General features: G+C 37.5%; 1 protein-coding gene across 4 annotated transcripts in view; it reads left to right on the top strand.

Moving 5' to 3' along the window:
* Nucleotides 1-438: 438 nt before the first annotated feature.
* Nucleotides 439-15,787, top strand: part of kcnc1a (potassium voltage-gated channel, Shaw-related subfamily, member 1a) — a 57,307-nt gene continuing 41,958 nt past the window's right edge. For all 4 annotated transcript variants that reach the window (XM_067400761.1, XM_067400759.1, XM_067400760.1 and 1 more), the window contains exon 1: nucleotides 439-1,296. In XM_067400761.1, coding sequence (XP_067256862.1) covers nucleotides 727-1,296 — 570 coding nt within the window. In that variant the 5' untranslated portion in view covers nucleotides 439-726. The remainder of the gene's footprint in view (nucleotides 1,297-15,787) is intronic.

Raw genomic sequence — 15,787 nt, 5'->3', positions numbered from 1 at the left:
AAACTGGACATTGTGGAGACAAAAGAAGGACCCCTCCTCTTCCACTTCAAAGCTGACGTCTCCTGTGATAAGTATAGCTACACATCCAGTGGCAAAACATTTTCTAGATGTGATGTCTGTCGTGTTTGTCAACAAACGGCTTCTGGTCTTGGGCATCTGGACATGCTTTGAAGAAAACGACTGATGTCAGATCGAAAAAACGCTTAAAATGTGACCGTTTCCGTGTAGCCTCGATCCCTCCACTTCGTCGGATTTGAGGAGTCGTCTTACTGGGAATCAGGGCAGTGCACGTGTCTCGTTTTGGAGAGAGGGGAAAAAAGCGTGCGTCCTGGAGCTGTCCGTTCAGAACCACACACACACACACACACACGCAGGCATTACTCTGCCACCAGCGGTGCACCACAAGCCATCAGCCTCGCACCTCATCTGGACCTGATGGTATGGAGCGCAGATTTATGACATTCTCTCCACGAATTTGTTTTGTTTAACGTCTTATGTTCTAATTTTCTCTCGGCATCTGGAGGCAATCTCTTATTCACCTGACAAGAACATCAAACGCTCATGCACCGATTTGCTGCAGCTGAGTTGCCTTTGCGCACCTGTTTTTTCTGCGTTTATTCATTTCAGTGTCCGTTTTCCGTTGCCTAACAATTGCGCACATGTATCCTCCGGGTCTTTCAGCATTTTAATGCCTGGCCCGGGCTCGAGACATGCCTAAGCGACGAGATGGGCCAGGGCGACGAGAAAGACCGTGTTGTGATTAACGTGGGAGGGATTCGACACCAGACCTACCGCAGCACCCTGCGCACTCTTCCCGGCACTCGTTTAGCCTGGCTCGCCGAGCCCGATGCCCACAGTCACTTTGACTATGACGCCCAGATCGATGAGTTTTTCTTTGACCGCCACCCCGGAGTTTTTGCACACATTCTCAATTATTATAGGACTGGCAAGTTGCATTGCCCCGCTGATGTTTGTGGCCCTCTTTATGAGGAAGAGCTGGCCTTCTGGGGCATCGATGAGACAGATGTGGAGCCCTGCTGCTGGATGACGTACCGGCAGCACCGGGAAGCCGAAGAGGCACTGGACAGTTTCGGTGGAGGGCCAGCTGAAATGGGCAACGATGACATGGACACCGAAGTTTTGGGTGATCCAGGGGATGGAGACGAGGAACTTGAGATGACTAAACGCCTGGCCCTCGGCGACTCACCTGACGCCAAAGGTGCAGGGTTGTGGCAACGTTGGCAGCGTCGTGTTTGGGCGCTCTTTGAAGATCCCTATTCTTCGAAATATGCAAGGGTGAGTTATGAACACGTTTTAAAGTGGCAGCCCTGTCTTTAGCCCACTATTCACTATTCGTAACACATCTAAGCACATGTTGCATTGGATAAGAATAGCCTGTCTATATTAACGTTTTCTATGTAGCCTATGTTATGAATTAGGCCTAATAAAAAAGTTGAGTTTGACGTAATGTTTTATTATCTCTTGAAAACGAACAGTGAAGCATATATATATATATATATATATATATATATATATATATATATATATATATATATATATATATAAACATTTAAAAACATTTGTCCACCAAAGTCATTATGGCTTAACCAACATGGAGGTGGCCATTTTGTCATGTGACAAGAAAAACATAAAAACAGAGAAGACCTCTTTAGTTTTTTTCCCAGGTCAAATTAAGTGACCCCATAAGAAAATATACTCTATATATCAGTTAAAGTATATATTTAATCTTAAAAAAAATGTTGAAAATATTACGTTATTTATTGGAAAATAATGAAGTTGCATGTACATGTATTCAAGGTGCAAAGAAAGTATTTTATTACGTTTAACTTGATACTTGCAGTTATGCCATCATTAATTCAAAAAACTTGTCATTAATTCAAAATGTTTATAGTTATAAACTATAGTTTGAAACCAAATACAAGTAACTTGGCACATGTTTTAATACAGATTAAGGGAATTATTTTTATAATTTATATCCCTAATTGAAGCATGAAACACTATGCATTTTGATGTCACTTTCACGACCAATCTGCTAAAAGGCTAAAAAGCTGATCACTCTGTAGCTGTTGAAACAAACAAGAAGCAACTGTTCATCTATATATTTGACAGTGTGTTTGATTGAATTACATTCTTTGCTTGCTATTCCTTGTTATTAGTGATAGGCCTATATCAAACTGAAGTGCCTAAATTCAGTCACCCTGGGGAAAACATGTGCAGTCATTCTAGGCGTCTTGCATGTAGCATTGATCGACAGCTCCTCTGACTGCAATACTGCTGTTCCACACGCCGAGAGATCCCTTCCCCGCTGCGGGCGTGCTCGTGCACAAATTAATCACTCTGGGAGAACATTAAAGAGAATACATCACGAAGCAAAGGCTTTTCTTTATTTATGTGCCCATGCTGCTTTGAGATAAGACACACAAGGCCGATAACATCATTCTGATCAGCAGGTCTGAGTGACAGCACTTGAGATGCTAGATGATTTAGTGTTACATGTCGAGCATTAGTTTGGTCCTGTCAGACTTTTATAGTGGGCATTAGCTGTTGTAATGTGTAAGGTATTTACCGTATGCTGTAGCTCAAACAGCAAGGCTCTAGCAAAGCCAAGGGCATGGTTTCGATTCCAGGGAACACAAAAACTGATAAAATGTATACCTTCAATGCAATTTAAGTTGATTTAGATAAGTGTCAGCCAGATCTGTTCAATAGACTTTTATGCAGTCTATTTATGCCAATTACAATGCCAGTCTGATTTGGACAATTATGAGATTGTCCTGTTTGTTTTATGCCTGTTTAATAGGAGTAAAATGGACCAGGACCACTGCCAAGATCTGGGTATTGCACCCTAGGCTACAAGACACTGATAAACGAGTCAAGGAATGTCGATGTACAGTTAGAAGTAGAGTAGATTTATGTCAGGAATCAATCAATCAGATGAATTTTTTCTGTGATTAGACAACATTGAACTTCTCAAAGCCAGAGGCAAGTGTGATCAAAGTGTGCTATTACTAACAAGGGAGTATGCATTTTTTTGCAACAAGAAATATACAGTCAAACCAAAAATATTTCAGACATTTTTGATATATTTTTACTAGTGGGTGCAGGACACTATAGTTCATTTATGTAAGTGAGGATAGCAAAATAAAGTAAACTGTGACATATTATACCCAAACATTCTTCATACAGTGGACTACCAGTAAAATTAATAAAAATTTGGAACCAAAAATTATTCAGACACTTTGACCTGACCAAGTATTATCTGACATAATTAAGATTATTTTTTTCTGACACAGTTTAACTCTGAGATCTTGTCATATTTTATTACCATTTTTTTAATATGGTGAATAAATTGTATTAATGAATGAAATGTTCAAGGTGTCTGAATAAATTTTGGTTTGATTGTATATATATATATACAAGTGTTTGTAGATTATTTGTATTTTAATTGTAAACAATATTCCCAAAACATTAATTTATTTGATGTTATATTTAAAGATGACAGGTTTCCATCTTCACATTTTGTCAAAATATGCAGCAAATTTATGTTTTGTCGTTTTTAATTTTAGTTATTTCATTTGGATGATGAAAACACCCACCAACATTTTTTGATAATGTGGCACATAATATTGTTTTGGATATTAATAATTTAAATATGATTAATTTCCTGAAATTATTTGTATATTGATTAATAATGTGGCAAAGTATTTGTGAACTGCTCTGAATCAGATCTGAGCAAGTCAGCCTTATAGCATTTTCAGCAATCAGTGAATCAGCTATTCAGCACATCTGAATTAATATTAAAAAAACAATGAGTCATGCATCTGAATGAACTGCAGGCTTTACCCAACACACGATGGACATGCCTCGGACATTCTTTATGTATATTGTTCCTGCACATGTGTGGGAGCATGGGCTTGAGAGACTTGAAGACTTGAAAAGAGAGACAGAGTTGTTATCCTGTTGTCATCTGGCAGATGTTTGCACTGGTTCCCAAAGGCACCTGATATTTTCATGTCCTTGGCAGGCAAGATGCTGCTTTTTACAGTGTATGTCTTGGGAATAAGTTGTCATGGCAACGGTTTCAGAGCTCTCTCGAAACCGATGAAAGCCGGTCTTCCTCGGGAGATGCAGGAACACGCGACAAACTTCTCTAGAGGCTTTCGGATGATGATTTGTCTATGTACATGTTTGCCCCATGTGTCGGTGTTGTATTTCATCCAATTCCGTCATTTAGTGTGCGGTTTTGTTTATCCAGTGACAAAATATATGCTAATATATGAATAAAACACTGGAATGAAATATAAATATTCAAGCACATTAGAGAAATCGAGAGTTGTTATTAGTTCACAAAGGTTTACCTAGTTTGGAGGCTAATAATGATTAACAAAATAGTTAACCAGGCTGTCTGGGTAAACACAAACCTCAACTTATACCACATATCATTCATATACCAGATGAATTATACAAACAACAAAGGCAGTTTGCTTAAAATGCAGCCCATACTCAGGTGTCTTCCCAGTTATGCTATGTGATATTCCCATAATGTCCCATTCTCCTGTGAGGCCATCTCGGCCATTACATGCTCCAGTGGGCCTTGCCTTGTACAACAACAGGAAAAGTGTTGGTAATTAATGCAGTGGTCGATATGTGAATGCACCTGCTGGCTGATTCCTGGATGAGGGAATTGGCATGTCTCCCAGACTTCCTTCCAGGCTCTCCCAATGGAAGTCCCACCATTGTGGGACAAAGAATGGTTGCTGCTAGGGATTTATCTTGTTTTCTCATCACACTTGTCTAGTGAGAAACAAAGCAATTCTCACTTTTTCCCCACTGTGGTTAGCAACAACTATTTTAAACAAAGATAACAAAAAAAAAACAAAAAAATGGAGATTTGAAGACCTTTATGAGCAATATAATGAAAGATGGATTTATTTAGGAGATACATTTATTCCAAAGTAACTTGCATATAAAGGTAAAATACAAAACAAGCAATGAATTATTAAAAGTGCTGCAATCCAAAATTGGGGTTGTAAAAATACAGATCCAGTTAAAAGCTTATAGTGGGACATGAAAGTATCAGCGACACCTACAGCTGTTTAGGATAAACAGTAAGATTTCATTTCTGATTGTACAGAATAAAAAAAAAAAAAACATGGAAATAACTAGAATCTGCGTCATGTGCATACTGCTTATGGGAATTAAAATCACAATAAAACAGAAATAATGACAGATCTTTTCTTCTGTATTGTGAAATATGTCAAAGTGTAACTGATTATCAAAAAGGAAAAAATTAAGGGCGAGGACTTGGTTCTATCCATTAGTTGTTGATTGGATTTTGAAATGTAGGTGTTGGCCTCAAAAATGAACGGAAATGGAAGTTTGTAGTCATTTCAGGAGGGGAACTGGTTTAAATGGACTAAATGATTGGAGAAGTCCTGCAGAGAAGTCTGTCAGTTTTCTCTTTGTCATGATGTACAGAAAATCTGACTCCATGCTGTCCCGCAGGTCATTCCAACTGTCTTTTTCATTTTTTTCTGTTTGGGCCTGGCCATGTTGAGTTTGTCTCAGTAAGATCACATGACCTCCCACCTCCGACTCTTGTTTCTTTACCTGCAGAGAGGGAGGATTCACACATTATCACCTTCACCTCAACACCTTGACTCCCTCCTGCCCCAAACCCTCTCACCCACTGTTCCGATACTGTCACAAACATAGAGCAGAAAGCACTTTCCTGCCTCTCCACACTAGTCCTACATGCCCCTTGGCAGATCTCGAAACAGCCTAATTAGGAACAAAACAAGTTCTTAGATGCCTTGTTTTTGCTAATTGTTTTTGCATTTGAATGGATCATGACTGGCTCTGCATACAGTTCTTAACAGAGAAATGTTTAAAAAGAAATTTAGGGACAGTCATATGTATTGTCATATGGACATAGAGTGTTGGGGCAAACTTTCATTTTAAACGTGTGTAGCATGAAATCTGAAAGATGCTCATCAAATTCACTTGTTTGCCATCGTTTGCCATTAAAAGGGGGTTTAGGAATCATTTGGGAGAGGAAACCCACCACAGAACCAACAAAGTTGACCAGATTAAATCTGTTATCATGACTTTCAATAATTAAAATGTTTATCAAAAAGACAGGGCTCTTCAATTATGTTCTTGCATGGGCCGCAGATGAAAATTTAAGAGGATCAAACATTTTCCAAAGTCAATTAATTTTTTTTTTCTTTTACAAAAATATTAAAACTGAGGAAAAATATTTTAAAAATCTGAGTATATGTTTGAGAATATGAATCCACATGGAAATATCCGTAGTAGAGTACACAGAACTATATTTACATAAGAAATAAATTGGGAGGAAATGCCTATTCTACCTGTTTTTCTATAACCATCCCAATCACTGAGGATAATTCTTCCTTTGTCCTGCAAGTATTGCACATTTGGATAAGACACAATTGAAAGCGCCTGTGTGCTAGTTCATATTTAAAAAATAATGTTGCTGAAATCTGGCCAGAAATGTCTTAAACATGCTTGGCTGGGTCCAGATCAGGAACAAAGGAACACTGATGACAACTGAATGGTACTGAGATCACCTTCGACTTCTCTAATCAGAGAAAAATATACACTCACCAAAGGTTAAACGTCAAATCAAATGACAATAGTTTTTTGTACCTTTTACATAATCATTATAATGTGCACAATAATGTATTGTGCTGTTTGGTCACATTACAAGTCAAGCACACCATCTGTTATAATAAACTGGGTGTTTTTGTTCAGGCCAAGTTGCACATTGTGTGTGCTTTGCTGGGTCTACCAGGGCTCCAGAAGCTTGGACAGAGAATGTTTAGCTGTATAACAGGTCCCTCTGTGTGTTATTTGTTGTTCCTTTATGCTGAGTCATTAATCATGGCTGTGATTTAAATGGAAAGAGACTTACTGTAACTGATGCCTGGTCCAGATTTTAAACTGAACACATCGGCTAAATCTGAAGATTTCTGCTACCTGTGTCTTTCATAGGACAAAAAACTCTTTAAAGCGTTAGTTCACACAAAAATGAAATTTCTGTCATTAATTACTCACCCTCATGTTGTTCCACACCTGTAAGACCTTTGTTCATCTTCGGAACACAAATTAAGACATTTTTGATTAAATCCATTAAGCTTTTTTATCCTCCATAAAATTAATCAAATTATCACATTCAAGGTTCAGAAAAGTAGTAAAGACATGGTTAAAATAGTCGAGATGACTACAGTGGTTCAAACTTAATGTTATTAAGTGATGAGAATACTTTTTGTGCACAAAAACAAAACAAAAATAACAAATTTATTCAACAATTTCTTGTTGAATTTCTCTCCCCTGTCATTCTCCTACGCTGTTTACATAGACGGTGCAAGCTTCCGGGATCTACATCAGAATGCCAACTCACTATTGGCCGATGCTGTACATGTGAGCATCACAACGCATACATGTGCTGCTGATGCAGGAACTGGCCAATATTGAGTCAGTGTTCTGGTGTAGAACCTGGAAGCGCTGCAACATGTAGGAGACTGACACAGAAGAGAAGAAATTGTTGAATAAAGTAATTATTTTTGTTTTGTTCACACAAAAAGTATTCTTGTCCCTTCATAACATTAAGATTGAACCACTGGACCTTTCTGGACCTTGAATGTGGGAATTACATTGCTTTCTATGGAGGATAAAAAAACCTTTCACATTTCATGACGTGAGGAAAAAGCCGTTTTTAAGTTGAATATACAAAGCTTCTAGTGTCAACCACTTCCAGGTATTTTAGCTATACAAAAACATTCTTTATGCTGCATAATGTTACAAACTGAAATTTGTTTAAATTTATTATAGTAATCATAAACGTGCTGCATAATTGTGCCTTTAGTTAACTTAGATATTCTTCTAGTCATTTACCTATTTCAGCTAATGATTCAGAAGTCTCACACTTTCACAGGAAATAGCTTACTTCTGCTTTGAAAAATAAGGTGGATAAGTGCTGGAATATTTCAAGACAGAATAAGAAATTGGGAACATATGCTAATAGAGCTTTTTGGTACACACGTAAGTGTATTTATGTAATATGTATTTTTTTTATGTAATATATAAGTCAGCATGAAAAATTGAAACAGGACTGGAAGAGGTTTCCCAATCCCTGAATTCATTTTTATTTAATAGAACACATTTCTTTCTTTCTCCTTCGTAATTATTCCCCTCTCTGTTTCTCTTAGTGAGTCATTTGTTTACATTCTCATTTTCATTATTATGGTACAGTTCAAGTTCTTCTCTTGGAGACAGTATTCCAAGACATCGGACGTTAGCACCGGCAGCCATGGAATGATTAGACGGCAAGGCTTGTAATAAGACAGACCTATTCCTGTTGTGAGACGTCTTACCCTTTTCTCGTCTGAACTGGCAGCTGATCCTTGGAGTGAGACTTGCACAGATTCTTGCTATATAAATGCAGAACAGAAGTCAGCCCCAGAGGAAGCCTACGGTGATTAACGTTAATTAGACTGCAGTAGCAGAGCAGAGCCCAGACCCCCTTAATTACCGGAGAGAGTGGAGTACCTTGACACAGCATGCATGCCAACCTCTGGCTCACTCCACTCAACATGATCTGCTGTGAAAGGGACAGAGTAAGGTAATCCTTATCTATAGCAAAAAAAGGTTAAAATTACCTATCCAATCAGCAAGGGCCTATATATATAAACAGTTTTCTGCATCCCTCCACCACCCTGTCTCCTCACACTTGCCTGGTTACTATCCTAACCAGAGATACGGGAGAAGTATTCTGGGTTCAAGCCAAAATACAGAGCTCGGGGCCCTCCCCTTGGACAGCACGCCAAATATGCATGTTTCATTCTGATTATATCAAGTGTGAACTCATGAAACACAAAAAAGCAAGGCAACATGTACTGTAATATACAAATCCTGCTGTCCCATTCCTCCTAATTTTTAGGACACCCTTTATTTTTGACTACCCCTACCATCTCTCCCAGTTCTGTCTATGAGGAGTAAGTAGAGCAGGACACCCTTTTAAAAAGCTGCAGAGCAGTGGCTCTAGAGACCCAGCAACTGTGAATAGCCTTGATACCATGAGCCATGAGAATTAGGTGATAGATGTTCAAACTGGGGCACCCAAATGCGAAGAGTTCTGGTTTTATGGTGGATTTTGCTCAAAGCAGGTGGAGCATTTAAGCTCTAGAGGATTTTGCTCCTGTGCTCACAAACAGTTTTAAAGGCATTGTTCCACCAAAAATACAGTTTCTGTTATTTACTCACCCCCATGTTATCCCAAACCTTTATTACTTTCTTTTTTATGTGCAACACAAAAGATATTTTAAAAGTCAGTGGGGTCCAAATAAGAATGGATATATTTTAGGGCTGTTACAATACATCGATTTGGATGATCTGATCAAATTATATATTTATAAGATACACTAGAGGATTTGTTTGATTATAAAAAGATGTCAAATTTTCAAACTGGAGCTCCTCATTGTGTGTATATCCTAATTGGATTACTAGATTTGCACATTTAACAGATGTCACTGTTTATCTCATTGCACAAGCTAATTATGAGCTCTCATGAGGTGATTGATGATCTTGTGTGATATCTTCCATCATTTATTTTTCTATATTATTTAAAATACTAAAATTATTTATTTATTTATTTTATCAGGCCCCTGAATCTAATCAAATCATATCATGGCATGTTTTGAGGCATCAGCAAATATCATATTGCTGACTAGGTGACCGTTCCACCACGTCCCAAAGGTGCTCTATTGGATTGAGAGCTTGTGACTGTGGAGGCCATTTGAGTTTATTGAATTGTCATGTTCAAGAAACCAGTTTGAGATGATTTGAGCCTTGTGACATGGCACATTATCCTGCTGGAAATAGCCATCAGATAATGGGTACACTGTGGTCATAAAGGGATGGACATGGTCAGCAACAATACTCAGATAGGCTGTGGTGTTTAATCGATGCTCTGTTGGTACTAAGGGGCCCAAAGTGTGCCAAAAAATACCCTCCACACAATTACACCACCAGCACCAGCCTAAACCGTTGATTTAAGGCAGAAAGGATACATGCTTTCATATTGTTTATGTCAGTTTCTGACCCTGCCATCTGAATGTTGCAGCAGAAAGCGAGACCTTGTGCACCCTGGGTGTAAGCAGATAAACATCAAATTTTCGTTTTTGGGTGAACTATCCCTTTAAATTAGGGCATTTAAGTAGCTTTTATAAATGTGCCTTAGAAAAAGAAAAAAAAAACAAAAAAAACAAAAAAACATGCATTTTAGTCTGGGACTAGACTTAAGCCTTGTCTGTGAAACCGGGGTATAAAATACATTTTGTTCCTTGGAGTACCATGCAAGTTAATCAGAATGAGTTGCACTTTATGTCCATGGTCAATGGCTTTGCCCGTGTCATTGTATTCAGATAAAATATTGTTGCTGCTGTTTAGGTTGAGTGAATATAACCTCGCTTATTGACTAAAAAACAGACAGCTGGCTCTGCCTCAATAAAGCACACAACGTTGTGGTCGACAGTGGTCTGACTAATCTACAAAGGAAGCAGAACAGTCAGCATACCATAAAGTCCATTAAAAAGAAAGGTATCAGTTATCTTCTCTTGTTTACCCAAATGCCTTTTGGCTGTATGCATAATAAGCCACCCCTCAATAGCCATTAGAACATTAATTTCTGTGAGGCTGACAGGTGGCTGAATCTGAATGACCAATTCATGCACTGTTGAATGGCTTTGTCAGCACAAATGTTTACCTGTGATATTGATTCTTTTCTTTTTCCATATTCAAACAGATGAATTACCCCTGCTGGACAATTTGGGTTGAGAATCATGTTGACCCATTGTTTGCGGTAGTCACAGAAACAAAGGCAGAAACTCTCTCAGAACAGCAAACAGTGGTCCGACTAATAGAGTGCATTAAAAAGAAAGGTATCAGGTATCTTCCTGTTTTCACAGACAAGCTGCCATGTTTCTCGCAGTGAAACCACTTTTACAGCCCCTCCTCCAGTACTTTATACCCCAAGCTCTCACAGTGTGCTTTGTTTTAAACTCTGCTTAATGTGTTGTTCTATTCTGGGATGTCCCTTCAGGATAAAACAGGATTTTAAATTTACCATGAATTCAATGGCTACATTTTAATGGTGCCATCGAATGTTTTTTTTTACAAGATGTAATATAAGTCTAAGGTGTCCCCTGAATGTGTCTGTGAAATTTCAACTCAAAATACCCCATATATTTTTTTTTATAAATTTTTTTAACTGCCTATTTTGGGGCATAATTAGAAATGCGCCGATTCAAGCTCACGCTTGCCTTACAGCATAAACAAAGTTCACACAGCTAATATAACCCTCAAAATGGATCTTTACAAAGTGTTTGTCATGCATGCTGCATGCATACATCAGATCATGTGAGTATAGTATTTATTTGGATGTTTACAATTGATTCTGAATGAATTTGATAGTTCTCTGTGGCTAAAGATAACATTACACACTATTGGAGAGATTTATAAAGAACACTCAAAAAAATAACTTGTTGGTCTAACTTAATTCAATTATGACACCTATTTCCACACAGTTGAACTGATTTATTTAAACTTAAGCTAGGTTAATTGTACTGATGAGTAAAATTCATCCTAATTGAATGAGATCAAACCAGTTTCATTTGACATATTCTGTGAATGTTTCCTGAACATAATTCACTCTTGTTGATCCAACCAGTGCTATTGCAATTCAGACTGGTGCCCTTGTGCAGTGTTGCTCAAGTTTTCGGCACTTAAGGAAATGGAAAGACCTGTTAGTGTTTAATGTTTAGTTATTTTGAACATTTAAAAGAGTTTGTAGCGTATACATTTTTTCTTTTTTGGTACCATCGTGGTGAAGATGTGCGCTTGTGCTTAGGCTGTGAATAGCTGTTGTACACAGACATACATGTTTCATGACCGTTGAGAGGGATAAAGCTGATGACCATATGTAGACTGTGTAAATTATGTGCTAGCCTTCAAACTAATTTATTTATATTTCTATAAAAACTAATCTAAAATAACACTTTTTCATATGTTAAATAACATTTATAGCATGCAAGTAATGATCAGGTTTAGAACTTCAGGTTTAGTTCTTTAGAACTGGCTTTAGCACAGTTAAAGCTTGTTGAAAACAACAGATTTATTTCATGTAGCCACCCAGAGCCTAACCACAAGGTCTACACTTCAGCATAATGGTAACCTAAAAAAAAATTGACTCTTTTAAATGTCAAATGTAACTGAACATCAAACTTTAAAAGGTATTTCCCTTTACTAAAAAAACACATTAAACAGCACTTAAGTTCAGCATTTACTGTCCTGATCTTTCCCTACGCAAAGCATGCTGGGAACTAGAAATCCACTGCCCAGTTTCAATCAATGCAACATAAATGATTCATGTCGTCCCAACACAAATGGTTTAGGTTAACCTAACATTTTGCAAATTTCATTTCATTTAACATAATACAATTGAGTGCAAATGCCAATTACGTAAAAAACTAAAGATTTGTGTTGGTTCAGCTTATTTTATTTAAATAAACTGAACAAGCAGCTAGAATCATTTTTTTGAGTGAATGAAGTTGTGTTTATGAATTATACAGACTGCAAGTGTTTAAAAATGAAAATAACGACGGCTCTTGTCTCCGTGAATACAGTAATAAATGATGGTAACTTTAACCACATTTAACAGTACATTAGCAACATGCTAACAAAACATTTAGAAAGACAATTTACAAATATCGCTAAAAATATCATGTTATCATGGATCATGTCAGTTATTATTGCTCCATCTGCCATTTTTCGCTGTTGTCCTTGCTTGCTTACCTAGTGTTATGATTCAGCTGTGCACAGATCCAGATGTTAATACTGGCTGCCCTTGTGTAATGCCTTGAACATGGGCTGGCATATGCAAATATTGGGGGCGTACATATTAATGATGGTGTTATGTTGAGATTCGCCTGTTCCTCTGAGGTTTTTTAAACAAATGAGATTTATATAAGAAGGAGGAAACAATGGAGTTTGAGACTCACTATATGTCATTTCCATGTACTAAACACTTGTTATTCAACTATGCCAAGGTAAATTCAATTTTGTTCAGTTGAGTAATTCAAATATCCCAAATGTTTCCAACTATTTGTAAATTGTGAGAAAATTGTGATTTTAACCAAGGATAGGGAAGTCATATCCGTGTTACCCTCGGTTTCCGGTTTTATTTTGTAGAAACCATGGAAACACTAAAGACGCTTTAATATATTACATGTTTTATTAGACAAGGGAACAGCTGTTTGGTTACATTTGTAGACAGAAAACAAATTATTGTTATATAGCTCAACATGTTTAGTCTTATTGTTTAAATGTAGTTTTCTTGATTTTCCGAGAGTACCATGCCTCAGAGAAAAACACTATTTTGTCAAGTAGCTAAGTAATACAGCATTTCCTCCATCATATAATACGTTTTAAAATTAATTGCATGCCATTTATCAACACAAGCCACCCAGCATTTATTATTTATTATATGATATTCTAAAATCGAGCAGTGTGCAACAAGTGTCTCACAGTCACAGCAGCAGAGTAACGTCATAACATAATTTTCAACACACACAAATGTCTCTAATATGATAAACAGCGCTGTGGTATCTCGTACGCTTGACCCGAAGAAGCGGTTGTGGCGACTGCATAATAAAATATAATAAAATAAATATAATATAATATAATATAATATAATATAATAAAAGTTCCGCTGATCGCGAGGCGTGTGTTGCGTTTGTCTTTCATTAGTAATCTCTCCAGCGGTCTCGTTCAGCTCCAACATCACTCGGCCCTGGGCTGCTTCCTACTACAGTAATGTTAATAATCTCATCCATGAACATGATTTCTGCTCGAGTCCCGTCCTGATTCTTTTCCACTAGCTGTGAGGTGAAGACGACATCTCCCAAGATTCCGTGCTCAAACTCGGCGTCATCAAGCTATGCTTTTGTTTTGAATATGCGACCTTTAGTGGTGAAAAATGTACATACTGTAGCTTTAATAAACATATTTGCTTGTTTGAATTATTAAGATACAGTATTGAACTGTTGTGAACCTGTGCACCCTCTAAACTGTCTGGGTGCTGCACTCTCACAGTTGACTGCCATCTTCTTTGTTTTGACAACATCACATTATTAACAGAAAATCAACTTTTAAAATTTGCGAATCGTTTAGAATCGGTAGAAGATAGAATCGCGATTCAAATGTGAATCTATTTTTTTCCCCACAACTACTGTTTGCTGAGATGGACCTGTGTTTTATACCTTATGCAGTTGGTGATTTTGCTCATGGATAAATCTAGATATTTAGAAAGTGATGAGTGCTCAGTTGTGTAGATACGAGTTGCCCTATTAATAATCTTTTGGACAATGCTGTTGTCATTGAGATCTAATGGTGATAACATGAACAAATGCAAACTTGATGTATGAAGCTACAGTATTCAACCCTGGTTAATTAACTGACTGACTTCAAAATCTGTTTACTGTGGATGTTAATTTTGAATAGTGTGTATACTAGGGGTGCAACGGTTCAAATTATTCAAGGTTCGGTTTGTATCTGTTATGTATGTGCTGTAGAGATGAGGCGAAATACGGAAATCCACAATACACAGGCTTTATTAATAATCCAGGAACAGAGAGACAGCTTCACACACATTATCAAACAATATAACAGACAAGGAGTGCAGGGAGTGAGTCCAACTTAAAGGGAGATGGTGGGAAGACTGATGAGGGAAGTGCAGACAGGTGTGGAGAACAGGAGGATGCTGGGAACTGGAGTCCGGGAAGGCGTGATTGTAACAGTATCACCGTTTTGGTATGGTTCGGTATGTGCTATGTTCAGGGAAAAAAGGACTATTGTCAAATAAAAATAAACAAAATAAAAACAAATAATCAAACTACAAGCAACATCACAAATAAATACAGTAGAACAAAGGTAATAATAAAATAAACAGTGCTTTACAGGTTTTTCAGGTATCGACAGTAGTTTTCAGGTCCAGAAACTGAATAAATTAATCAAATGTAAAACATCATTGAATGTAATCTTCACTCTATAAATTAAATACAAATTAATCATTATTAATTATTATAATTAAGTTACAAAAGCTATTCCATCAAGAGTAATGAGTGATTTCCTTGTCCTGGTTTTTTATTGTTTGATTAACATTAAAAACATTCAGACAGCAGGAATATTAGGCTGCTGTCACATTAAGTACACTGATACTGCAGACATGCGTTCTTTCTCGAGTGTTCTTTCTCAAGTTCACCTAAGACATAACCTACTGTTTGAGACTTGAAAGAGAACTCAATGTTTGCGCACTGTACAGGCACTTCCGTGTGCATGCTTCGGATTAGTGCACAAATCTTCTCACAGCTCACACGCGAGTTCCCTTTCGTGTCTTGCACTCAAATATTTAAATTAGCAAGGCTTAAATTAGTTTAGTTTAAACACAGATAGCAACGTGTGCTGTTCAGGTCTTACCTGCGCTCAGCCTTTATTAGGGACTTTAAGCAGCAGCTGCTACAACGGCAATGGCATTCTGGCGTTCCGTTGCGCATGCGCAAAATTAACTGCTTCTTCTTGACGTTCTACTGTAACCGTCTACTACGGCAGGGTAGCCGATTTGCCGTAGTCGATAATACGTGACAGACTAGATAAGTAAATGTTATGTTCTATGGTTATGTGGTAT

Source organism: Chanodichthys erythropterus, chromosome 11, assembly GCF_024489055.1.
Source record: "Chanodichthys erythropterus isolate Z2021 chromosome 11, ASM2448905v1, whole genome shotgun sequence".
In the NCBI taxonomy this organism is placed as follows: Eukaryota; Metazoa; Chordata; class Actinopteri; order Cypriniformes; family Xenocyprididae; genus Chanodichthys; species Chanodichthys erythropterus.
Note: the sequence above shows the minus strand (reverse complement) of the source record. Positions and strands in the feature narration are given on the sequence as shown.